Genomic DNA, 25,406 nt, shown 5'->3' with positions numbered 1-25,406 from the left:
TGGATCTGTCCGGGACACACGGGGAGATGGATCTGTCCGGGACACACAGAGATGGATGCGTCTGGGACACACGGAGATGGATCCGGCTGAGACAAGAAGTTGGGCAAAAACGCCAGGAGGTCTTGTGTAGATGCAGAAGGAGCTCCTGGACAAGCTCAGACACTAAAAGGAAGCCTATGGAGGGTGGGAGCAGGGGCTGTGGCCTGGAAGGAACACAGGGAGGTTGTCCAAGCAGCCAGGGATCAGGTTAGAAGAGCTAAAGCCCTGAGAGAATTAAACGTGGCCAGGGACATCAAGGACAAGAAAAGTTTCTGTGGGTATGTTGGTGATAAAAGGAACACTAGGAAAAATGAGGACCCTCTCTGGAAGGAAAGGGGAGACCTGATTACCCAAGACATGGCAAAGGCTGAGGTACTCAATGACTTTCTTGCCCCCTTTTCCACCAGGAAGTGCTCCAGCCACACTGCCCGAGTTGCAGAGGGCAAAGGCAGGGCCTGGGAGACTGAAGAATCACCTGCTGGAGAAGTTTGGGTTCAAGGCCCTCTAAAGCACCTGAAGGTGCACAAGCCCATGGCACCTGATGAGATGTATCCACAGGTCCTGAAGGAACTGGTGGATGAAGTGGCTAAGCCACTATCCATCATACTTGAGAAGTTGTGGCATTCTGGTGCAACTTCCACTGACAGTAAAAGGGGAAACATAACCCCCATTTGAAAAAGGGAAAAAAGAAAGATCCAGGGTACTACAGGATGGTCAGTCTTATCTCTGTGCCTGGCAAGATCATGGAGCAAGTCCTTCTGGAAACTCTGGTAAGGCACAAGAGAAATAAGGAGGTGATTGGTGACAGCCAACATGGCTTCAGTAAGGGCAAATGCTGCCTGACAGCTTTGGTCAGAAAAGAGACTAAAAAGAGCCCTGAGGAGAACATTGGGGTGCTGGTGGATGAAAAGCTGGACATGACCCAGCAATGTGCACTTGCAGCCCAGAAAGACAGCTGCATCCTGGGCTGCAGCAGTAGTCATGTGTGCAGCAGGTCAAGGGAAGTGATTCTTCCACTCCTGCAGTGCTGCATCCAGGCCTGGGGTCCCCAACATAAAAAGAACATGGACCTGTTGGAGCAAGTCCAGAAGAGGGCTGGAGCACCTTTCCATAATATGAAGATGGGGGTTGTTCAGCCTAGAGAAGAAAAGGCTTTGGGGAGACCTTCTGTCAGCTTTCCAGTACTTGCAGGGGGCCTGCAAGAGAGCTGGAGAGGGACTTTTGACAGGGGCACGTAGTGATAGGACGAGGGAAATAGCTTTCAACTGAAAGAAGAGGGATTTAGGTTGGATGTTATGAAAAAAAAGCTTTACTGGGAGGGTGGTGAGGCCCTGGCACAGGTTGTCCAGAGAAACTGTGGATCCCTGGAAATGTTTAAGGCCAGGTTGGATGGGGCTTTGAGCAACTTGGTCTAGTGGAAGGTGTCCCTGGCTATGGCAAGGGGAGTGGTCCTACATGGTCTTTTAAGGTCCCTTCCAACCCAAACCATTCCATGACTTTATGAAAATCTGAACCCAAGGAGGGAAGAAGACCTCCAGCAGCAGTAATGCAGCTGTAGAGGATGATGCTGAGCAAGCACCAAACCCAGCATTGCTGTCCACAGTAAAGACTTGGGAGTGTGCCAGGTTTTGTGTCTCCCTCCCCAGACAAATTTCTACTCCTTCTTCTACACCACTCATAGATGACACAGGCCTGAAACATTACTTCCTATATTTTAGGTGTGATTCCTTGGAGGGAAGCAAGAGGTTTGGGTACATTCCCTATTTTTACCAGCTATTTTCCCATGCTATCCTTCAAAACCCAGGAGGGTTATTGCTAAAGCTGAACCCTGTGGGGTGTAAGAAATGTTCCCTGCCTGGGGGACACATCCACCCCCACCAGCACTCACAGCATTGCTGGGCTCCCCCAGCCCCATTGCAAGCTCCCCGTGGCAAAGCTACAGGCAGCCAGGCTGTGCTTCACCTTGCACAGCCCTTGCTTTCAGTTATGGGCTGTGGGATGCAGAATTTGAATCTGAACCCCCTCTTTTTCACCAGATCCAGTTTCTGACAGCAGCAGGCAGCACTGCATGGAGAGATGGGCAAGAAAAAGACAAAAGCAGTGTTCGTTCCCCTGTGATCCTGCTTCCAGGAGCATTTCCGTAACACACATGGTACCACTGCTTTTTGTGCCCTGTGAAAAGGCTCTGTTTGGGATGAGGCCCAAGCTCAGCTCCTGCACTGATCAGACTTGGTTGCCAGGCTGGTGAGTGCCCCACTGCAGTCACATCAACCCTCCTGCCTGGCAGCAGCTTGGACCACTCGCTAGGAGCCAGCATGGAAGGGACTAGGAAGAGGAAAAGGGAAGCCACAGAGATTGTTGGAGGGGCTGCGTCCATCATCCATGGCAGAGGCCGTGCTGTAACCTCATGGTGCCTGTGATGGGGTTTCCTGGCTCTGAGTATGCTCCCATCAGTCAGCCACACACTGATCCCAGTCCTACACCAGGATCCCAGTCACAAGCTCCTACCAGGCGTGGCTCAAGAGAACTTCAGTTCAAGGCAGCTGCAGGTCTAGCAAAGGAGACCTTTTGATTTACCAGGCTCCTGGGCTCAGCTGTCAGCAGAGTAGTCAAGCAGCTCAAGATGAAGGAAAGGCAGTTTTGTGGCACAAACCTCAAATCCTGCAACAGGACAATCCTCAGTAACGCAGGAACCCTTCACTTCTTCTCTTTGAGGCTAGAGAGCAGCATGGCAGAAGCAAAGCTGTCCTGATTACACCAACAGACTGGAAACACATGTGCCCTAGCACAATGCTCCTTCTTCCCACATGCCACTACCCTGTCCTCTTTATTCTTATCCCTTCCAGCTGCATCCCAGCATGCATGCTCATACCAAAAATGCCCAACCAGAGTAAAAACCAACAGCCCTTAGCTTCTGGTGCCTGTAATTCAGCAATGGCCTGAGAAACTTGGTCCCAGCTGCTGCAGAACCCCCCAGGAGGAAGCACATTCACTGCACATCACCTGTACTGCATTTTGTTAAAGCTGAGCGACATACTGCATGTCCAAGTGAGGAACAGTCCACAGGAGGCAGGATGGAAATCCCCCTGGGGGATTTCACAAGGGTGCTGTGAAACACGCACAACTTCTTGACTTTTCTGAGAATTCAGCTGCTCATCAGTGGGGCTCCTGCCACCACCTGTCCCACAGGGTGAGCCAAGGCTCAGGACAAGGAACAGCCAGGCTGGGGCTGGCAGAAGCAGTAAGCTTGAGGCCCACAGGCAGAAAAATAAACCTGCTGAAAAAAGAATAAATCAGTTTTGCAATCAACAGAGGTGGAAAAGCAGGAAATGGAGGGAACAAACCACACAAGGTGGAATTTGGAAAGACTTAGCTCAAATCCACATATCCACTGCCCAAAGGCCAAAAGGGTATTGATGCCAACCAACCCCGAGTGGAGCTCCAACAACCTCTGTTCATACATTCAGACGCCCAGCTTCTGTGTTTGGCACAACCATTTAATAGCAGAATTGAAAACTCAGTATGTTCCATTTTAGTCTTATGTGGAAAATCAGTGCAGGTGATAATCTAATTGTACAACAACATGTTAAAAAAATTTATTTTACATTATATACATTAGGGAACATATTTCAAAGCATTACCAATCACAACAATAACGCAGGCCATAAATCACTTTTAATTTAGTTTGGTTTTAGTGTATATTATCACAATAAAATATAAAGAACATATACAAAAAAAGGAGTCAAATGTGTGCATTTTGCTTAAAACTTGGCATTTACACACTCCATTGGAAAATAGCAATCAAAAATACTTCTGATCAAAACTAAGTTCCCGTGATGCGTAGTAACCATTGTATTGTTTCAATGAGGTAGTAACTAAATTTTGGCCATGTGTTAACATCCTAAAATCAAGAAAAGTGTGAAAATGGTTGTAAGGCCAAAAAAAAAGTCAAAATGGCAACATCTCTGAGCCATTTCCACAATGTGGAATGTTGCTCCTTTTCATCGTGATATGAAACTATGTAGTAGGACAAACAGTAATAACTACTTTTTATCATTGTATACACTAATAATTCAAACACCTATTGCAGAATTACAGCCAGGTACCACTAGTCTGGGACTGACACCCATCCATAAGGTATTGTTTTCAAGCATAGAGAAGTAATCATAAGGAAAGTTTTAATTAAATATAAAAATACAGGTGTTTAACTGGTTTGTTTCACAAAGAAATCTACCCAAGTAAACGAAAAAGAAGGAACTTTGAAGCCCAAGTCATATCCACAAAGTCACAGCTTACCTTTGTGACTAAATACATCACATCTCAATACATTGTGCAAACATGAACACCAGTGTGTTGTATCGAAATTAAAACAAGATTGTAATCTGATTACAGCCTTGGTTACAATTTCTAAAAGTTAATATTTATTTGTATTAGTAAATTACATATAATAAAATACAATAGTGTTGCTAAATGTACTATATTTGTTGCTAGAATCCCACTTTATAATAAACACATGAGACATCCTTATAATAGTACCCCAATTCAATTTTTGCATCCTCAGTGACTTTTACATCTGTACAGGTAAGACACTTGTACTTAACGGGAGGACTTCTATCTACAGAAAGTCAGTGTAGGGCTTCAGCAAGAAGTTTCACTGAAAAATACTGCATATGTACAAAGATTACATAACAGTAAATTAAGCACTTCTGTGGTATTATAATGCTTCTGTGTCCATACCACAAACAATTCTCGTCTTCCTCTCATGCCACAATAAATTATAAAGCAACTGAAGTGGGGTTACTGCAGCTTTTGTGCAATTCCAGCCAGTCACGAGTGCTGCTGCAGCAGGAGTGTTCTCCTCACAGTGAGCTGCCTGCCACGTGCTGTTCTCAGTAACTGTTCTCATGCCCTGCCAGGATATACAAATTGCTGTTGGCTGTCGGGTTGTCCGTCGGCCTGCTCTCCAGCACCACGACCCTAAAATGGAAATTAAAAAAGCCACAATGTCAAGTGATCCTTCATTTAAAAACAACCTGGGACATCATTAAATATTCCTTCCTAGGATCCATCTGACTGGTTGTCATTTCTCTTTTCCTGGATGCCTTTAGTCCAAAAGCCCCTCAAACCAATGCCAACCTCAAAGCGACCTCACGGTTTTACTTGGACAAGGTCTCCAAGGATCTCCCAGCCTCTCTGGGCTCCTGCCACAGTGCTGAACCACCCTCACCATCATGTTTACCCCTCTTTTATCCAGCTGGAATTTCCCTTGCTGCAATGTATCCCTGTTGCCTTTCATCCTTTTAGTAAGGGCTTCTGAAAAGGGTCCATCACTCCCCTACTGGGCTTGTGCTCTCGTGGAGCTTTGCAAAGCTAACCCATTAATCAGGCTCTGGTTCTGAAAGTTGTTAGTCTGCCTCTTGCCACTGGAATGACAGATGAACAAAGCTGATTCTTCTGTGAGTATTTCTAGTTAATCCCTGAGCCCATGCACCCTAACCCACAGAAATTTCCTCCAACTCTGGAAGTCCCAGAGACAAAAATTTGCAGGCCAAGAGAATCCTCAAGGAAAGGACTACTATGGGAAAGAGTATTTTCTCTTACTTTTTCTTGCCACCCACTTTTGGCCAGCATTGGAGACAAGCGACTGGGTTAGCTGGACCTACAACTGCAAAGACCACAAGGGATGTCCTAGATCAGCCCTTTTGCTCCAAAGAAGAGAAATTAACACTCACAATTTTGTTTCACAAACTCTAAGATTTTTTTCATCAGGCAAGAACTGGTAAAACTGCTCAACAGACCAGGATGTTCATGATTGACTTCTCCTCCACAAACATCCTGAAGTGAAGGCAGATTGTGGGAAACTCAAATCCATCTCTTTCTTGTGCATTCAGATAGAAAAGTTTGCTTGCTGCAAAACTATGGCTCAGAAAACCTGACCTCTGCTCAATGTGCTCCACAAAGGGAATGATACCTCATGCCATGAGGCAACTCCCTGCTCATGAGGAGAAAGCAACACACAAGCTTTTATTAGACTGACATCAGGTTTTTGGCTTTTCAGAACACCAGCTCCTCTGAACTGCCTAGGAAAGGACTCATGTACTGGAAAAAGGCTTCACAGCTCAAGTGCAAAACAGGACAGAGCTGCAAGGAAAAGGGTATATGAAGAAATTGGAATTAATGTTTATTGCAGTGCAAACTCTTTACACATTGTCTTAGACTTGAGAAACTATCAGAGCAAGCCAGAAATAGATGAGACCATATTTGGGGAAGAGGACATTTTTACAAGGCAATTTTTTGCAATGTCATTCTAAGATGCCACAGGAATTTACTGCAAGCAGCGTAAGACAGAGGCAATTCTCGAAAGCAAAGTTAAAGCCTATTTCTGCAGTTCTTATGAATTCATTACTGGTGAAACTGTCACGTCAGCATGCACTCCCCTAAAGACAAAACAGCTGCTGCTTCTGTGGCTCTTACAGAAGTACAAAGTTCGACACCAGGGCAGAGAAAGTTGAGGAAGTCAGTGAAGCTCCTAAAACAGCAGTTACTGACTTCAGCAGGCTGGTATCTGGTGGGTCACACAGACAGAGTGTTAGTGCCCTGAAAGCAGACGCCAAAGAACAGCTACACTGGGAGTTATCAAGAGCTCTTACAAGAACTGAGCTGTCATGTTGGGAGAACAACTGGGAGATTTCCTTTCTGGGATTGAAAGTGAGATATTTAAATTTTTAAAGTATTATTTGCATTTATCTCCAGAAGCAGATCTTGATGAGCTACTGCAGCAAAACATCTGAAAGTAAAGATTTCACCAAGTTAAACAAAAGAATTACAGTACAAAAAGGAAAACACTCCTGGAGATTTTGACTGCAGCCAAGTAAGAGCCTCTTGCATGGCTGAATACTTCTGGAAGCACACAAACACTTTTAGAAGATTTTATTTTTTAATTTAAGAAAGAGAGAAGTAAAAGCAAAGGACTGGAAGGTAGACATGTACACAAAGGAATGTCTAAGAGGGCTAAAAAAAAGAATTTGCAAGAAACATGCAAAAAACTTTTACGAGGTAGGAGAACACACATTATTCTTTTATTTTAATATGTCATGTTTACTTCTCATCTTACCTGTCAGATCCCAGAAGCCTGAATATCCTTGTATTATCAGAAATTTCTTGTGTGATCTAGACAATAAAAATAAATATTTACATGTTCAGAGCACAAGTGTTTTCATTTTATTCTTATCATCAGTCAAGAGAAAAGAATTGACTGTGACTGATGTTACCAACTGACTGCCAATTAAAATCCAATAGAGAACTTAATGCAATTGCCACTTTGAACTAAGATATAGAAGTTTTCTGTAATTCCTCCCACACTACATGAATTCCTCTGGTAGCAACTGCAAGCACAACAGCAGGGCTCAGCTTGGTATTTGAGTTACCATTACAATTCTCTTTACAGCCATGACTGAAAGAGATCAGGTGCAATCAGTGTATCCACTCTAGAGTGGATATCCAAAGATGGGTCAGGTAAATCACACATAAAACACATTTTGTTGAAATGTTGAATTATAGTAAGAGTGCACTAAGTTCATATTCTGAAAACCTTAGCAGAGAAACATAATCTAATTTGTGGTACTTATGTCCATGGCAAAAAGAAAACTTAGTCTTTTGACATTTCAGACAAGTGCAACAGACCTTTGTGCTCTGTTGGTGAATTGTACTTGTGTGATGCATCTTTATGATCATATGAATATCAAAGCACCCAGAAAACCATCATGCTCATCAATAGTCAACCACAGCCAAAGTCAAACAGTGCATATTCCAAAGGGTATTTAGTCACTTTGTGAACATGCAGCACTGTTTACAAAGCTCTTCTACACAGCCAAACTTCATATTCTTGGGGAAAGCAGACATTCTTATCTCCTTCCCAGATCCTAGTAATGTTAGCTGACTTGGTGAATTCGCTTCTGGTGCAGAGAACTTGCAAGAGAATTTTAATTCACAGCAATGAAGTTCTTCACTTTTCTAAAAAAAATAATTTCTGCTTTCTGTGAGGCTAAGGCTGTACAATCTTTGCCCAGATTTTGAGCTTCTTGTGTCAGAATTCACAGTTCCCTGTTTCATTCTTCACACTCAATCAAACCACCGTGGAAGGTCACAGTTGTGGAAGGAAATAACTTTGCAAGCAGCTCAAGTCATCGCCAATTAGGCCAACTGTATTAGAATAGGGAATCTGAACTAATGATGTCTTCAAAGAAAAAAATGCTGCAAGTTAAGTCAGTCAGCTTTTTGTCCCATGCAACAACTTCCTAGATACTATGCAGTACAAAATTCCTCAAAAATAACGAATATGGTCAAGACCTGAGCCTGGCACTGAAGGCTTTTCATATTACAGAAGAAAACAGGTTTATTTTTTTTCAACTGCTGCAGCTAGTGGGACAGCCAGGAGCCATAAGGAATTTAAAAAGGCCCAAAAGCTTACCCTAGACATGTTCTACAGAGAAAAAGTTTTAAGTGGCTTGCTTTCTGTCCACACCCCAGTTCTGCTTTCAGTTCTTCATTTAGGTTCTGGCTTTGGCTTGACAGTAACAAAGCAAGCCAGTGTCCCGGATGCTTTACATAAACAACAAAATGCATCCATTTGGACTGCAGCACCCAGGGACGTGGCCTCTCCCAGCTGGAGTAGAGCTACTCAGTACCAATGGGGAGACCAATGCTCAAATGCCACAATAAACATTTGCACCCTTGGAAATAAGAAGCAGTCTGACTCTAGACTTTGGGTCACACAGAGCAGGCTCACTGTTAGCACAGACTGGGTCAACTGGGTCAAACTGGGGCTTTGTGCAAGTCAACGTACCAGTGGAACAACATGGAATGTCTAAGCTTGGCATGGCGTGACTTATGTGTACCTTAAAATACAATTAGTCATAATGAGCTCAATTTCTCAGCCAGTGAAACACTGATGGAACAACTGGTGATGTTTGTAAACATTCATTAATAACCAAATTAAAAGACTCACTAAAATCCAACCAAGTAACAGCATTTTCCCTAAAAGGTACACAAGGCTTGCAGCAAGGAAAAAAAAAAAAACAACTATTTGGGAAGGTAACTATAATGGTTTAACTCCATCTAAAAATCACATCAATCTCGCTAAAAAAGGGACTACAGGAAGATTTTAGGAAAAAACCAAATAAATCAGGTTTAGGTCAATCTGGTATTTTTCTCCTGAAGACGGAAAAATATTTCTTGTGAAAGCTGGGCAATTCTTCAAAGTATTTGTAAGCCAAGAGAACATGGAAGAGACTAAAAAACATCAGGCAACTCATTTGACACTGTGACAAAAAGCTAAAGCTCAGCAGTGGAACCACTGGCAAAGCCCAAATTTTTGCATCCCTGTGTGAGAGGCTAAGGAACTGACAGTGGTCTTCAAAGCAATTTAAGGCGAAGATTAATATTAGCAAGAATTAGGCTTGGATATTTTCTACGGCATCCTGGCCCAGTCTGTTGTTTCTGTTTTGCTAGTTGGATGTGATGGGGTTCTCAGCTCCACTAATGCTGTATTTACAGCTTATGATACAAGCTTAGAATGAGACTCCAGCTTCTAGGTCTAACCTAGGAAGTTACTGAAATGTTTTTCAGACAACAGCATTGTGCATTTCTCCTCCATGTGGCTTACACTAGAAGCCAGAATTTGAAGCAAAATGCAGTACTCACCTCATTTGATCTAAAACTCCTTCCTTGCATGCCGTGTTTCCAGAATGCTAACACACTGTCTTGTAGACAGACTGGTAAGAAAGAACACTGGAGTCAGTTTTGAGGCATAACATCAACTCTTGCTTTTAAGGCCAAAAGCAGAAGACTGCAATTTTGAAATGTGTACATGTATATTCCATTGTATCACATCTCCCAGGAATCACTGAACCTGCCTCAAAAGTAGCTGCATTTATGTATTTATTTGTTTAATGGGCAGGGTTTAAAAACATTTCCACCTAAATGTTCTAAATGTCTAGTCCTAAATGTGTCATTTTCTTTGAACAGGAAACCCCCCCTTTAATAGTTGCAGAGAATATATATGGGATTTTAACAGAAGAGTTACAGGAGTGTCTTTGGAGACACTGCCAGGACAGAACAGGCCACTGGAAGCTCATTTGTGACAAGCAGGGTGAGGACCACAGTACATGCAGAGATCCCAGAGTGAGAAGCTTCAAGTAGATTGAATCCTCCCTTCCCCCCATTCTCAAACATCAAGACCCATAAAAGTATTTTCGGTGGCAATGTTTTCTTGTCCTCTTCTCTGGGAGGTTATGTTTGAGGGGCCTGAAATTTTAAAGCTTCTCCTCAGAAATGAACTCCCTCCAACTCCTGACTATTTTCGTTCCCACTGTCTTTCCTCTTCTGGTACTACCCTCCATCTGTGCACACACACTCCTAACCCTCTTTCAATAGAAAGTGGTGCAATCCAGGTACGTAACCACTGGAGGACTGCCAAAATAATGTATTCTTTCTGTTTCACAAATCTAATTCATTCAGATTCTACACAAGGAAACAAAATTTATGCAACCTGTGACATATCACATAATTTAGTCTTTGAGCTGCTTTATAAAAATTGACTGCATAAACACATATACAAAATGAGTTAGGCATGGGTGATTCACAGAGTTTATGTAGGCTGTGTTAAGGTATTCCTTTAGAGGCTAAAAGCCTCCATCATACTCCCAAGACATTTAGCTTAATCAAGGAAGACTCCAGGATTATTACTCATTCCAGTTGCTCCTAGGAAAGCACATGCTGAACCCTCCACTTAGTTTCCTCACACAAAGTGAAATGAGTGAGGTAGTGTTCCAAGTGCCAAAGACTAGACAGGTAGCATACCTAATTCTTTACTGTAACACTGAACAAGTCAATCACAGAAAATCTCAAGTTAGTGATCCTTATGGGTCCCTTCCAAGAGCATCATCCAGATGCTGCTTGAGCTCTGACAGGCTTGGTCCTGTGACCACTTCTATGGGGAGCTCAGTCTAGTGACGGATCGCTCTCTGAGTACAGTGCATCTTCCTAATATCCAACCTGAATTTTCCCATATGCAACTCCATATAATTTCCATGTCCTTACTGCTGGTCACCACTTTTTGGGTGCCAGGGCACACTCTTGACTCATCTTCAGCTTCCTATCAAGCCAAACTCCCAGATCTCTTCCTGCAGAGCTGTTCTCCAGCCTCTCATCCCACAGTATGTACATATAACCAGGACTACCGCATCCCATGAGATGCAGAATCCACCATTTGCTCTTGTTAAATTTCATCCAGTTGGTGATTGCCCAGCCCTCTGACCTACAGGGATATTCAACATTACTAATGAAATCCAACTTACCTATTGATTCGATCTGAAAGTCAAACGTGAGCTCCGATGACAGTTTGCGGCTGGATTTTAACCTGCCTTGCAGATTCACTATTTTTATGCAGCCTAGACAATAAATAAGGATATGTTAACCAAGAATTACCTTCAGGATGAACTTCATTTGAAGACAGACAGCATGCATGTATATGCATACATATATATTTAGTTGCTATTAAACTTACAATCCAAACACACCAAAATGGTATCTCTCTCCAGCTGTGTTACATGGACAACACTCGTCTCTGTAGTGTCTATAAAAAAATGACAGTGTTAGTTCATAACATAAATTAGCATGAAATTTGAAATGGAACTTCTAGAGATTGAGATATTTTGATGCATTATTGTGTTGACTTTACTTAAAATCATCATCTTACCAGTGACATTTCTCTTCTCTTACAGAGGCATGTCCACTTATCCAACATGTTGGCTGTGACAGGAAAACTGAAGCTATAATATGAAAGTATGGATTCAATCCAGCCTTTTCTGAGCCATGTCACAAAAGCAAACTGACATTGTACACTGTTCTCCATTTATTCTCTGTTGGTGTAACTGAACACTGCTGTTGCAAAAAGGCAGATATACGTGACTGTCAACACTATGCTGCTTCATTGCACTTTTCTTCTGTCTTTATTTCTAAATCCTGATAGGGACTTATATATTACTACTTAATTCTTGCTGCTATCTGCAGATGTTCCATCCCCAGATGTTCCAAAAATAAGGGCTTATTTCCTTCTCCAAACCCTCAAAAGAAGAGTTATTTTCTTCTCTTCTGTGTTATAGCTGCAGCAGTCTCCATCACAGCAAATGAGGATTTGACCCACAAGTGATTAGTGGACATGTCAACTCAGAAGTGTAGCTTTGGTCCATGTGTTTGGTAACATTAAAATTACATGCAAAGCAGCTCTTACTAATTCAACATTACTGCCAGATTCTTTAGGCATCTTTCATATAGAAAAGAGAAACTCAGTAAATCCATTAGACATAAAAAATTAGAGCATGTTACCTAAAACACAAAAGCTGCTTCTGGTTAAAATTGTAAAAAATAAAAATCTGTTTGATTGCATCACTGCTGTCCTGCCAGCAGGGGACAGGAATAAGCTGATACAACAAAAGGGTTTAAATTGGAGCTACAAAAATAGGAGAAAACAACACAGACACAACATGAGAACACACAAGTAGTTCAAGGAAATTAATGAAGTGTGGAAGACGCAATGCAATGCTAAATTTTACACATTAAAAAAAAAGAACAGAGAAGGGACCAGTACTCTTGTATTTGTGCACCAATGCAGACAATACTGAGAGAGAAATGACAACAGGACATTTCTCTTCAGAGTGCTATTTTTATGGACTCTATGATAAAGTCACACAGTTACAGGTAGGAGTGAAAATAAAATGCATTGTCTGAAGTAGGTTAAGTGTGTTAACTGGCCACCCACTGCTCACTTTGGGTATTGTAACTGTGCCAGAATCTGGTGCACTTTTCAGCAGCAGGAAGGTCAGTGGGTATCTTCCTGGTGGAAAGCATTATTCTTACTGAATTCCACAGTACACACTAAGCTGGACTCGTGCACATGTGTATGCCAGCACAGAGCTATGTATAAATTCATCATGAACCAGCAAGGGATCCATGCCTGGCCAAAACAAAGCTATTTACTGCTTCTGAACCAGCAAGCTGTGACTAGCAATGGTTCCCTACTGCATCAAGGTTCAGGGAGCAACCTTGCAACTCTAAAGAAGTAATTCTTAGCACACTTCCTTGAGAGAATTTCTGCTGTTGCTCAGATGGTGGCCTCCTCACTCATGGTGCCCACACTGGTGATTCGCAGGTACTTGGTTTTCTGCTACCAGTGGTCCTAATCCCTTTTGCTTTCCATAAACACCAGAAGAATGCTCTATCTCAGCAGGAGGCTGGTAACACCATTTCTAACCACAGTGGCACATTGCAGGAGAGCCAAACTACATCTTCCAGAGATGTTGAAAGGAATTGCTCAAAACACAATTTTACTAGAACCTATTCAATAAACAGAAGTCATGGTGCCAGGGTAGAGCACAAAACAGCACAGAGAGTAATAAAGTGCTGCCTAATTTATGGAAATGCAAGAAACCATAACTCCATCCTCTGCTACACCAAAAATCTCAAGGAATCCAATCAGTTCAACAAGGAGAAACACCCAAAAAAAGTGCATGTGCAAGCAGGTTCAACCAGATACCCCTTCAAGCAGAGAACTTATAATTATCACTTAGCCTTAATGATTTAACCAATTGTTTCCCCAGAGAAGCCTACCTTTTAGTGCTTCAGCTATAACAGAAGAGCAAAGAACATTTCTGAATGCAATGACAACAGCACACAAACCTGTTTCTGTAAACCACGAAGAGGTAGAATTTGGGTTGACAGTCTCAAACTTCACCACCTGGTTGAAGTCTCTTCCTCTACTGACACCAACACAAACTAAAGGGAATTCCTGCTCGGGGACTACCAGCATTTCAAACAATCTCAGTGGACAAGGTACAGGAAAATCTATGTGCTAGATGAATAAGCAAAAACAGATATTAGAAGGGAACAAATGTAGTCTGAGTTGCTATTAGATATTCAAACTGTATGGTAAATTTTATGCCATACTCTGTAACATTATGTTTACTTCTTCAGGTAACAGGAATTGATAGATACAAAAGGCCCAAGTTAAGAAGTTTGGAGCATCTCATGCCAATTCAGTTAAAATAAAGTAGCATGTCTTTTATTATGTGTGTCCTCTGCAGCTGCCTGCAGACAACAAGAGTGCTCATCACTGCTCTCCCTGGCTACTGAGCCTCTAAGCCTTCTCTTCCAGGCTGAGTTACAGCAGCTGCCTTTTTTACAAACATGAGCCCACCCTGACTCTGTCTCTTCAGGTGATGTCAGATGGAGAGATAACAAGCATTTCTGGGCACCTCAGAGTCAAAAAACCATGGAATAAATGGTCACCTTCTCTCTAGTATGGGAGCAAGACCACTGTTAACTCGTGTCTCAGCCTGCCAGCCTCAGTTTTCTATTGTGCAACTGAAGGGCAATGTTCATGGAGAGAAGAGCTTGGTTCTCTAACTGAAGTGCACCCCAAAAACATGAACACTTGTTTTGAGTCAGTTAATACATGACACATTTAAATAGTTATTTTCAATATAACAACAGAAACCAAGAGAAAAGCCTAATAAATCAAGAATAATGCTTATTCTTAACAAGTCACTACAAGATAACTAGAAGTGAATATGAGAGTAACTGTAATTTTACCTTGATTAACATAAATTTTTGCATTGGTTCAACCCATTCTAACAAAACAATGCTGGATTGTAGTGCTCCACAAAGGTACTTGTGGCCTGTGTAGGGATTTCTCACTGCCAAAAAAGGATAGAGAGTATTAGTGTACTAAGCACATGCAAATTATAAACTATTTCCAACTATATGAGGCCATATACTTTTGGAAAATACCCACCACCCCACTCAAATCTTTTATATATTTAAAAAACAGCTGATTGCATACACATTTGGAGTGTCTTGGGTCTACTGTGTTGGTTTGTCTAAGCTATCTCAAAATCACCATAAGCAGCTGTTAAAGAATGGCTTTTTCTATGACACACAGTTACCCAGCAGGCAGTGAACAACAGCTCAGCTGCCCTTCCAAGCACTGTCACAGCAAGTCTGAAATCCAGAAGCTCTGTATTTCTGATGAACACTCCTAGATCATCAGGAAATCCAGTGGAAACTGAAGAACAGTAGAAGAGCAGGAAGTGCTGTTCTTCCACCGTCAAAATTCAATTAAAAACTGGCAGAGAACAATATAGTTGCAAAATCAGGCCCTGTGAAATCTGAAGTTTCACAACTTCAATTCTACAGTACTGACAAAATCTCACTCATTAAGCACCGCCAACGTATCCTTTAAGATAAATGTTATTTTGCACTTTGTACAAATACATCTAAAGACCAGATTTCACTGTGCAGTAAAGTGACTGTGGGCCATCAGGCAATTAACAACCCAGTTTAGATAACAAGCTTCTACAATTCAGAACTATCCACGTAAGTGAAATATGCTCACGCTACCTTATTGCCACAGAAACTCATCAGCAACCCCTTGGTACCTTAAACATCAGTGCTTTATTTCATTAATCCAAGTTCCCACTCCACATCAGTCAGACTGACTGCAAAGTGCAGCAAATAATGCTTGGCATGACCCTGAGTAAGGCTGACCTCAGCAGCAGAAACCACAGAACAATCACCAACACCTCTAAGGTGCAGAAAGAAGACCAGAAGTTCTCGTCTTTTTCTGCCTCCTGTGGCACTCCTGCTGCCCCGAGGCCAAAAGCAGACTTATGTGCCTGCCAAAAGCAGGAATGGAGGCTCAGGCCACAAAAAGTAAGACTCTTACAGCCACCCTTGCTGTGTTCACAAATTATCACTTACACCTATCATGCACAAAGGGCTCCAGGCTTAGGAGGCTGAGCTATCTCTGAATATGAAGACTCCCCCCTTCATAATGTCAAGTACCACAGCACCCCTGTTAAATTCTGTGCCTGGCAGGACAGAAATCACAGAGGAGCACACCACAAGGCTTCTTGTTTTATGAACAGAAACCTAGAAACATATGGACTTGCAAATTATTTTTTCTGTCAGAAAGTCAGAATTTTTATGTACTCTGACTGACCCCTGTCACCCCTGTGGGTGCTCCCTGCAGCATTCACTGACACTCACAGTGCTTTGGGGCTTTTTTTAATCTATCTGCCTCCCTTTTAAAACATGTCTTAACACAGTGCATCTTTGAGACTTTTGTGGCTGGCACATTACTGAACACATTATAAAGGCTTCAGAGACAACACTGTCCTCAAAGAATTAAAAATACTCCTTTGCTTTTTATCACCCAATATTGATAACTGAAACTTCTGCTAAGAAGTCAGGTGGCTTGATCTTGATAGCAAATTCTCTAAGTTCCTCCATCCATGGAGACTGGGTTCTTCCTGAGGATTGGGTTGAATTTTGACATCATTCTGCTTCTCTGCATTGCTTGTAAATTGTCTTTAAATATAAAGAGCTAACTGGGAAAATTTTCACTACTTAAACACAAGGACTAACCTGAACGAGCTCACTGTCTGCAAATGCACAGCTTCATAATAATGAAAGAAGCCTCTTCTCCCTTCACCTCCTAAACCTGACTCAGTAATCTTAATATTGCCACCATTCGTGCTGCCTCTTCACACTTATTCTCCAGACCTTTACTTACCAACACAACATTTTTGACACCATTTAGTGTCAGGAATTTTCGTAGATACCGCAAACTTCCTACAAAAGATAAACACAAAATTATTGATCAACTAAACAATTGAGTGAATTTGGTTTTTAGACAGTCACTGATAGAAAATATCCACCACACCAAAAAACTAAAAATATATGTTTGTGTATTTCTCATGAAATCATGGAACAATAATTTGAAAATTTATCAGATAAGCCAAAATGTTATTTGCTGGTAACAGGAATCAGAGTTTCTATAGAGATTAGAAGACAACAGGCACTATTGAGACTGGCCACAGTACTCCTGACAATAAAAATACTAATTTGATGCTGTAGAAAAGAAGGGAATAAATAGATTGCTAGACAGATGCTGCACTCAACACTATGAATTGGGAAAACAGTTGTGTAACATTTCAAATGGAGCTGTTCAGAAGTGACTGATAATGCAAAAGGACTGAATAGCATGAAAACTGAGTACTGGCCACAAATTTTCACTGGAACAAGTCATGGAAAGTTTGAAAGGAATTGCTCAAGGACACTCCAGGGAAAGAAGCTGGAAAGGAGGCTTATCACAGACATACTTTCTGCTACTGAATGTTTATGATACCAAGTATCATAAACTGAGGTTGGAACATTTTGCAATGAACACACAAACCTCACAAACTAGTTCCAATTCAATTTTGCTTTGTCTTCTCTCTACCAAAACCTCTGCTTTTAACATTTTTCATGTAGCACAGTATCCACAAACTTGTTTAAGAATACACTTTATGGTCTGGTAGAAAAAAAAATTTACGCTCTCCTACATACTTCAAATGCCTGTCTTCTGCCTTTTTCAGGCTGTATGTTACTACCCTGACACCCTACCACAAGAGGTAAAGCAGCAAATCAGATTATCTAAATTAATCTCTCCTGCCTCTGAATGACTGTCTTGGCACTCACATTCAGGTTGTGCTGCATTTTTCTTGGGAAGTGACATGACTGGACAAGAAATTTTCTGAGTCCTCTGCAACTTAGGTGAGGTACCATTCCAGGCAGAATCTAGTATGGTTTTCCTAGCACGATCCTTATGGTAATTATGGTTATTAGTCCGCTGCTGATTCAGTCAAGCCAAAGTCACCCACCAAAGTCAAATTTGGAAGAGAGGAGCAGAACAATAGTGCAGGTACACAGAAGACAACAATTCAAAGCACAAATTATCTCTAAGTTATTTAGAATTTATCCTCTAGGAAGAAGACAATTTTCAGACAAGTGTGGTACCATTATGTTTGCAGATAACTGAATAAGAAGCCTTTCCTGAACCCAAGAATAGGCTTTTAATGTTAATAGGCTTTTAACAGAACCAAAGGTAGCACAGAATCAAATTTTCTATAATACAATTTCCTAACAGAAATCCTATTCTAATAGAAGAACCAGTGTCTCACTATGCACTTTAAGAATCAAAGATTTTTCTGCAAACTAGATTAGCGTTACTACCTCCTTCTCTTGGGATTTGAATAGACTACTAAGGCTTGTTTGGCAGTATCCTGCTTCCAGTCACAACAGGGTTAACTTTTGCAGCAGCCAGGAGGGGCATGGCCATAGATTTTGTCCAGCATCAAGTACAAGCAGGATTTAATACACTAGACTATACCTGAAAACAGCTATGCCCAGGAAAAAGAGATAACCAGATGGTAAGGAGTACCAAAATCCATTTCTCTAGTAAGAGAATATTCACCTCTTGATCTGTGTAAATGTAGGGGTCAACCCTCTGATTAATGCACACGAGTTATTCATTGCAATCTGTGAACAGAGCCCCCATTATTTGGTGTTCCCAGAGCTTCACAAGCATATCCTGAACTCCCAGAGTTAAGATATTCTGACATATCCGATGATGTGTATTTACCTGGGAAGTATTCGGTCAGGGAGTTTATGTGCTGGAATAGCAACAGGTAACTTTTGCATTTGCCTTGCATAATCAAAGAGTCCTGGTAGATTATGGGAATAAAGCTGAGAAGCTTTACCTGGCAATTAGAAAACAAACCACACTTCAAATACGAAACCAAGTGTTTACCAGCACTGCCACTCAAAGATAGCACAGTAACTTACCAGATATTGATAACAAACAATTGTTCATGACATATAACCAGGTACATCTTCGAGGAAATAGCTGATAAATGGAAGGAAAAACAAAGAAGTAGCACTCAATTTGATATACACAAGACATTCATCAATTAGTATCTGCTTAGATGACAGGACAAAACTAGTACTGACTTGCTTTTTGCAGCAGAAGTAAGTTTAAGGGAAGTAATGTTTACCTGGATTTCAGAGTTAATTCAGAGTAAATCTTAGGCACACACACTATATTTAATATAGGCATTAACATTTAGACAATTAGCACATTTTATACTCATGTCTTCAAGGATATTACATTCCACAAGGTGTCATTATAAAGATCAATCAATCCTTTTCCAAAAATTTTTAAAATTTTCACTAAATTTTCTCCTTCAAAGAAGAAAAGCTCAACAACAAACTTCAGTAAACCAAGCATGAAAAACAAACCACAGCCATTCTAAAGTCTGTGATACTCCAAATCTCTTGAAACAATTAAAACTGGCACTTTGAAGGGATTCTTCACCTTCATCTACATGATCACACATTTCATTTAAGTGATGAACAAGTGCAACAAATGGTCACGGCAGAGCTGTTTTTTGTCAAATCCTGCAATTCCTGAAATGATGGGGGTGAAAGCTACAAGACATCTCTTAAAAAACCCAAACAAATTGCAACTACTTTCTCCCCCTTCCACCTAACTTCTGGAAGTTATTGGCACAAGAAGTCATGGAGGTGGAAGGTATCAACACAAACAAGGAATTAGACACACTCATGTTCAACAGGTCCAAAAATGGACAAAAAAATAGGCAGGGATCCTCCAACATCCCTGATTCAATGACTGTAGTGGAGTCTGAGGAGGACAGTGACCAAGCTCATTGACATTTCCCGGTGCCACTTTAGGAAACAGACTATTGGCCTAGATACACCACTCAGGAGGACAACGTAAAAAAAAAAAAAAAAAACCACAAAAGAAAACAAAAAACAACTCCTCCAAAAAAATATTAAAATATTAACCTTGAAGCTATTCTAACTCCTGGAAACATACATTATGTCTCCTTTGTCCACTGGTGAAGTGAAATACAGAGAAAAATAATCAATCAGCTTTTACACTGAGTTGTATCAGAGTGAGAGTAAACAATGACATAAAACACAAAACTGGGAAATGCTATTAATGCCCTATTCACTATTATCATAATGATGCAATAAATGGTTAGCACAGAGGGTGCCCTTCCATTCCTGAAGTCTTCTCATAACCTAAACACTGTAAGAAACACCTATGGTAATAATCCACCAAACTGCTTGTATCAAGATTGATCATGCAAGGTTGATTGACCTTCTGTAGGTACCTGAGCATATTGTGACTCAGTGGGTTTGGATCTGAGGATTAAATTCTTCAGATTAGCAGGTTAATTGACCTGCCACTCATTCCTCTTGTTCCACACATGACTGGCTATGTTAGCAAGCATTTCTTCTTGTCTCTAAGTGCTCATTAAAACATTTCCCTGAAAGCTCACTAGGCAACACACTACATGATTTTCATTACAGCTCTTCTCCTTCCTTGCCAGTTAAAAACCAAACCAAAACCAAACCCCAATCAGACAAAACCCAAACCTTTCCTTGGCCTACCTGGCCTGCAAGGATTATTGCAGTAGTGTTATTTCTCAGGGGAGGTGTTACGATTGCAATGCAGCAGCAGAGTGGTACCCGAGCTAAGTTTAAACCAGGTAACTTGAGCACCACTGTGATTATGGGTTACACTGAGCTCAGTTCAAGCTAGCTAGGCCTTCCTCTCAACAAAGCAGACATCTCTACAATGTCTGGACCCTGGAGGATGAACAAACACCAGTGCCTCCAGCTTACAGTGTGAAGGCTGTCCTTGCAAATTCCTCCATCTTGATGGCAGGTGCACAGCTCCCTATGGTAGGGAGAAGGCAGGAAAGAAAACAAGTCTCTTAGAGAGTAACAGAAGAGCTAGAGAGTACAGAAAAGCCTGCAATTTCTTCCTCCCCAGTATCCCTTCCCAAAAAAATCACTTTTTATAAGACTTTGCAAAGACAGAGCTTTAGGTGGAATTCAGTAAGCTGTCATCAGCAAAGCTGCTTTTAAGATCACAAGAATGGACTCTTGTGAATAAAGGATCTCCTTGCTTTCCCTGTAGCTGAAACACAATGTTTGTTGCAAAAATTCTGTATTGTAACAAAGCTTTACGGAAAATAGAAATTTTCATCCAAAATGCATGAGGGAAATTCCATACTATTTACCTAATCATTTAACTGCAGAACAATGCACTACGATGAAGTTCAAAACACTGATAGATGAAGATCTCCTACATAATTGTGGTTCAGCCTAAAAACACTTAATCATGACTGAAAAGCATCCTCAATAGCCAACATTTAAGAAAATTCTCAGTGTAGCTAGTGCCTAGGGAAATATAGGAAAAACCACTTTTACAAGGATTATAAAACATTAATCTGAGTGGTTAAAACAAACGATGTATTTTTGATAAACCAGAAATATACCTGCTCCATTGATGTTTCATGAAGTTCATTGAGGTTCAGTGTGTAAATACCTTCTTCTGCTCCAAATATCAAGTACTGATCTGCAAACACAATCAAAAAGAGGTAGAAATCTTGATTTCAGGAAGGTATGTACACCTTTACCAAAAAAAGATGTTTACACACACAGAAACAAATCAAGCTATAATAGTTATGGTGTTAGAAAGCACAGAAAATTAATCACGATAAGGAAGCTTTAATTTAGGGATGGGGCTGGTTTAAGTCATTAGGAAAGCTCGGTCTTTTTTTTCTTGAGTAATAATGGAAATTTTTAAAAAAGCAGTTCAACCACAAGCAGGAAATCACATGAATAATTTCAGCATATCCTACTTAGACATTTCCATATATTATGTGAAATACCCATTCTTTGGAAGTACTTCTACAGCAGTATTGACAGGAACATTTTCTCAGTAGTTTGTGGTTGCCTCACCTCCTGAACATAATCAAACCCCTGGATTACACACAGCCATGCAAACAAAGCAGACCTCTCCTACTGAGATGATGTCAACTGCTAAGGATTTACACTTCCATTATTCCAGTTTCTAAAAAAACCCAAGTATTTTCTTGCTCCACTAGCTCAGTAGTATGTCTATAGAGCTTATAATCAAAAGGTGTAATGGCAGGCAAAGTGAGTACAATATTACCAATTATCCCTTTTATCAGATAGATATTAAAGCACTAAAAATTATGCAAATACAAACACCTGCAGAATCCTGTAAGACCAGAAAGATCTTAAGGGGAAAAAAAAAAAAAATCAGGTGAATGATAAAGAAACCAATCTCAACTAGGACTGCCAAAGTCAGATTTTTTTTACAAATAAATTAGGATTGTCATCTTTTGGACTAAAATGTTGACAAGAGTCTTTAAACTTTGATATGCATTTTTTTCTTTTTAATCAAAGCGAACAACTTCACCTGATATATCTTAATTAATAAAACAACCCAACTTTGGACAGCAGTGGCATAATTAAAGAACAATTCCTCCTTATATGAATATCTGTCTGTTTTAAAAGGAATAGTCCTGCTCATCTAGGCACTCTTGAAATTCAAGGAGAGGACAAAATGGGTAAAATAGTCTTTGTATAGTACCTCTTGTATCTGGATTTATCCAAGATGTTGCACAATGAATTTTTAATGGACAGCCATTGAAAACCTTTGAAAAGCAAGCACCCATCTGTGGAAGTGAAAATAATTAAATATATAAATATGAAAAATTAAAATGTGACAGTCACAATAGGATTTTTTTTTTTCTTCAAGTAGCAACAAGAGGTTAAGAGTCACACCACTGGCTTAGCATGGCTAAGTCGTATTAGGTTTTTTAAGTAAAAAAATCAAATACTACAAACATTTCAAAAATGTGCTCTCTCACCCTGCTCCCAACAAGCATTTGTATGACTCAGCAATACTCACATGTACTTTAGGTGTGGGAGGAAGGCCATTACTAATTGGTTTCTAGAAAATAAAATTTGAAAGTATGTTTACACTCACACGCACACCATGCTCGAACATGTATATTCCCTCCCCACACACAGCATAACCACAAACATCCAGCATAGTTTTCTTTTATTAAAATCTCTACTATGATTCCCTAATACTTCCTCACTGAATGTTTGCACAGTCTTATGAAACATTTTCACATTACAATGGTGCTTGTAAGAATGCCATATCCAGTACTAGAGAGTTTAAGCAGTATTTTAACAATTGCTCAACTGTTCAGTGTTACAGCATTAAATGTTACCAGTCAGTGCACTTTCCTGTATCAGTATCAATTTCTCCTAGCACAAACATGCTTTTGAACAAACATATCTTGCAGGTAAACTTCAAACACAATTTCAAATGACAAGTTCAAAGGCGTCCAGGTAATCCTGCTTTCCAAAGTATTGCCAGTATTACTGGCACTTCCTTAAAACGAAACAAAGACTCACACCATGTTTCTCTTGACTTCTCACAAAAAAATTACATTTCCAGCCTCATCCTTGGAAGGAGACCCCAAAGAGGGCAGTCTCATGTTACATTTAATCTATTCTAACTACAACATATTCCATTCCCTCATTTCCCTATTCGCTTAAGCAGTCATTGCTCAGTACAACACATGACATGGCTCTCATTACATTTCTTAGGTGTGTGAAAGAGCAAGTAAATTGTAAGTATTTGTGACTATGTTTGTTTCTAACCAAATTACACACTGACAAACTTCAGTTTACAGCTGTATCACAACCAGACAATCAAGGAAACTCTGCTTTGATTCAAAATAAACAAGATGCCATCCAGCATAATTTTTATATTAAACAGCATGCCTGCTCCTTTTCCTTGCACATGTAGAACAGTCAAGACAATTTTAAAAGGACAACCAGAAGCTTAAATACCTACCAGTATTTCCTTCTTTTCTCTCCTTGAAAAGTTAGTGTCTCTAGCTTCGTTCTGTTGATGTGGCAGTTCGTCTCTTTCACCGTTTAATTGCACAGAAGTGACTCCATTACCTAGAAAGATTCATATTTAAAATTGTGTTCCTCTACCTTCACCTCAAAGAGTAATCTAGCCTAAAAACTGTTTTAAATAGGCCAGAATTTCCAATTAAGTCAGAACATATACTATATACAATACAGTACACAATACCCTAATTTATTTCTGAAGTAGGCATGTTCTTACATGCGCACATATACATCAAGCCACATTCCATCTCAGTCTGTGACTTCTGGTAACTAATGTAACAACTCTAACAGGAGCACAGAAAGGGATGCAGTCACAGTTATGAGGGAAAATGTGTGGACCAGACCTAAAGAAATACTTGCCAATAGCTAACTTCAATTACTGATTCCTTACAAACAGCCTTTTTAGAGTCAAATCTTTAACACATCAACTGCAGTACTAAGTATGAAGCAAGGAAAAGCTACCAAAGTAACAATTAAGAGGCAGACATTGAGCTTGCTTAAGAGAAGCCAGTCCAAGACAACTCTCAAGGCATCAGACTGACAAAGGCATAAAATGAACAGTCTGAGCAGACAGTAAACAAACACAATTACCTCCTATACTCCCCAACCCAGTTCATTACGTACAAAAGCAAACTTTGAAAGCAGAACTCTGTTCTTGACATAACAAATGACAACAACAGCTGACACACTGAACCTGAAACTACAAACATACTTTTTTTAACAGTCCTGATACTCTACATTATAAGCCTGTTGCTTAGGAAAGCAATTGTGTCACCAATGGCATCAGCAGGAATAGTGTCAGTGACTTTGGCAGAAAGTACATCTGACCCTCTCAAGAGTTAAAGCTTTAAAAAAAGAGTTAAATGCTTTCTTCATGAAGTTTGCCTTTCACGCACTTTTTTTACTTTACCATAGAAAAATTACCTCAATATCTTTCAATGTGTGCACAGGTGAGAAGGCAGAAATAAAATCTCAATAGATTATGCAAGAAATATTTGTGCATTTCTTGGGGTCACTTTTATTACCTAAAGGATTAGATTTCTGTGGAGGTAACCGAGGAGGTGGTGGTCTGGGTGGAACATGAGATGTAGATTTTGCTGGACTCTCTGATGTTGGGCATCTTTTGATTGTCCCTTGATTTTCATTTTCAGAAGAGTAAGTTTCTTGGGGGATAAAGATGGATTTAGGCTGGAAGAGACATAGTAATAATAAAAACATAATGAAAAAAGCTTCAAAGGATCTGTGCCACATCTCAATGAGGAAAAAACCCCACATGCAGCATTTGGATCCTGATATTTTCACAAGTAAAGAGCCATCAATACAGTAATTTAAATATTCTGCATTTATTTGTTAATTTAAAGTGCATTTTTCTTCCGAGCAACCAAATCCCCCTCACCTACCTTTGGTGGTAAAGGAGGTGGCACTTTAGGTTTCATAGTAGCACTATAAAGAGAAGAAACAAAACAAAACAGAGAGAAAACTCAAATTGCAGTCTTCAAGAAGATATAGGGAAGATAAATGCCCTAGAAATAAACACCATTAACTTGTCAAGAGCACTATTATAGCCAAATAACTGCATCAAATATTTTGTTATACCTCAGATACTGTATGAAAACAAAGATCACCAGAGAGCAGAGAGTGTCATGAACTGA

At 40.4% G+C, this 25,406-nt stretch overlaps 1 protein-coding gene across 5 annotated transcripts in view; it reads right to left on the bottom strand.

Annotated features, from left to right (window-relative positions):
- Positions 1–3,515: 3,515 nt before the first annotated feature.
- MAP4K3 (mitogen-activated protein kinase kinase kinase kinase 3) overlaps positions 3,516–25,406 on the bottom strand; it is a 66,781-nt gene continuing 44,890 nt past the window's right edge. For 4 of the 5 annotated variants that reach the window (XM_042036634.1, XM_042036636.1, XM_042036637.1 and 1 more), the window contains 16 exons: positions 25,155–25,197; positions 24,780–24,942; positions 23,693–23,802; positions 22,733–22,774; positions 22,412–22,496; positions 21,288–21,367; positions 18,763–18,823; positions 18,560–18,677; positions 16,670–16,728; positions 14,689–14,792; positions 13,777–13,948; positions 11,606–11,674; positions 11,397–11,489; positions 9,742–9,812; positions 7,154–7,209; positions 3,516–5,016 (listed from right to left, as the gene is read on the bottom strand). In XM_042036634.1, coding sequence (XP_041892568.1) covers positions 4,929–5,016; positions 7,154–7,209; positions 9,742–9,812; positions 11,397–11,489; positions 11,606–11,674; positions 13,777–13,948; positions 14,689–14,792; positions 16,670–16,728; positions 18,560–18,677; positions 18,763–18,823; positions 21,288–21,367; positions 22,412–22,496; positions 22,733–22,774; positions 23,693–23,802; positions 24,780–24,942; positions 25,155–25,197 — 1,414 coding nt within the window. In that variant the 3' untranslated portion in view covers positions 3,516–4,928. The remainder of the gene's footprint in view (positions 5,017–7,153; positions 7,210–9,741; positions 9,813–11,396; positions 11,490–11,605; positions 11,675–13,776; positions 13,949–14,688; positions 14,793–16,669; positions 16,729–18,559; positions 18,678–18,762; positions 18,824–21,287; positions 21,368–22,411; positions 22,497–22,732; positions 22,775–23,692; positions 23,803–24,779; positions 24,943–25,154; positions 25,198–25,406) is intronic. The other variant, XM_042036635.1, reaches the window with a different exon arrangement.

Source organism: Corvus kubaryi, unplaced genomic scaffold (assembly GCF_017639235.1).
Source record: "Corvus kubaryi isolate FWS band 111438036 unplaced genomic scaffold, C.kubaryi_AGA036_p1.0 37386, whole genome shotgun sequence".
NCBI lineage: Eukaryota > Metazoa > Chordata > Aves > Passeriformes > Corvidae > Corvus > Corvus kubaryi.
This window is presented reverse-complemented; position numbering and strand designations above follow the sequence as displayed.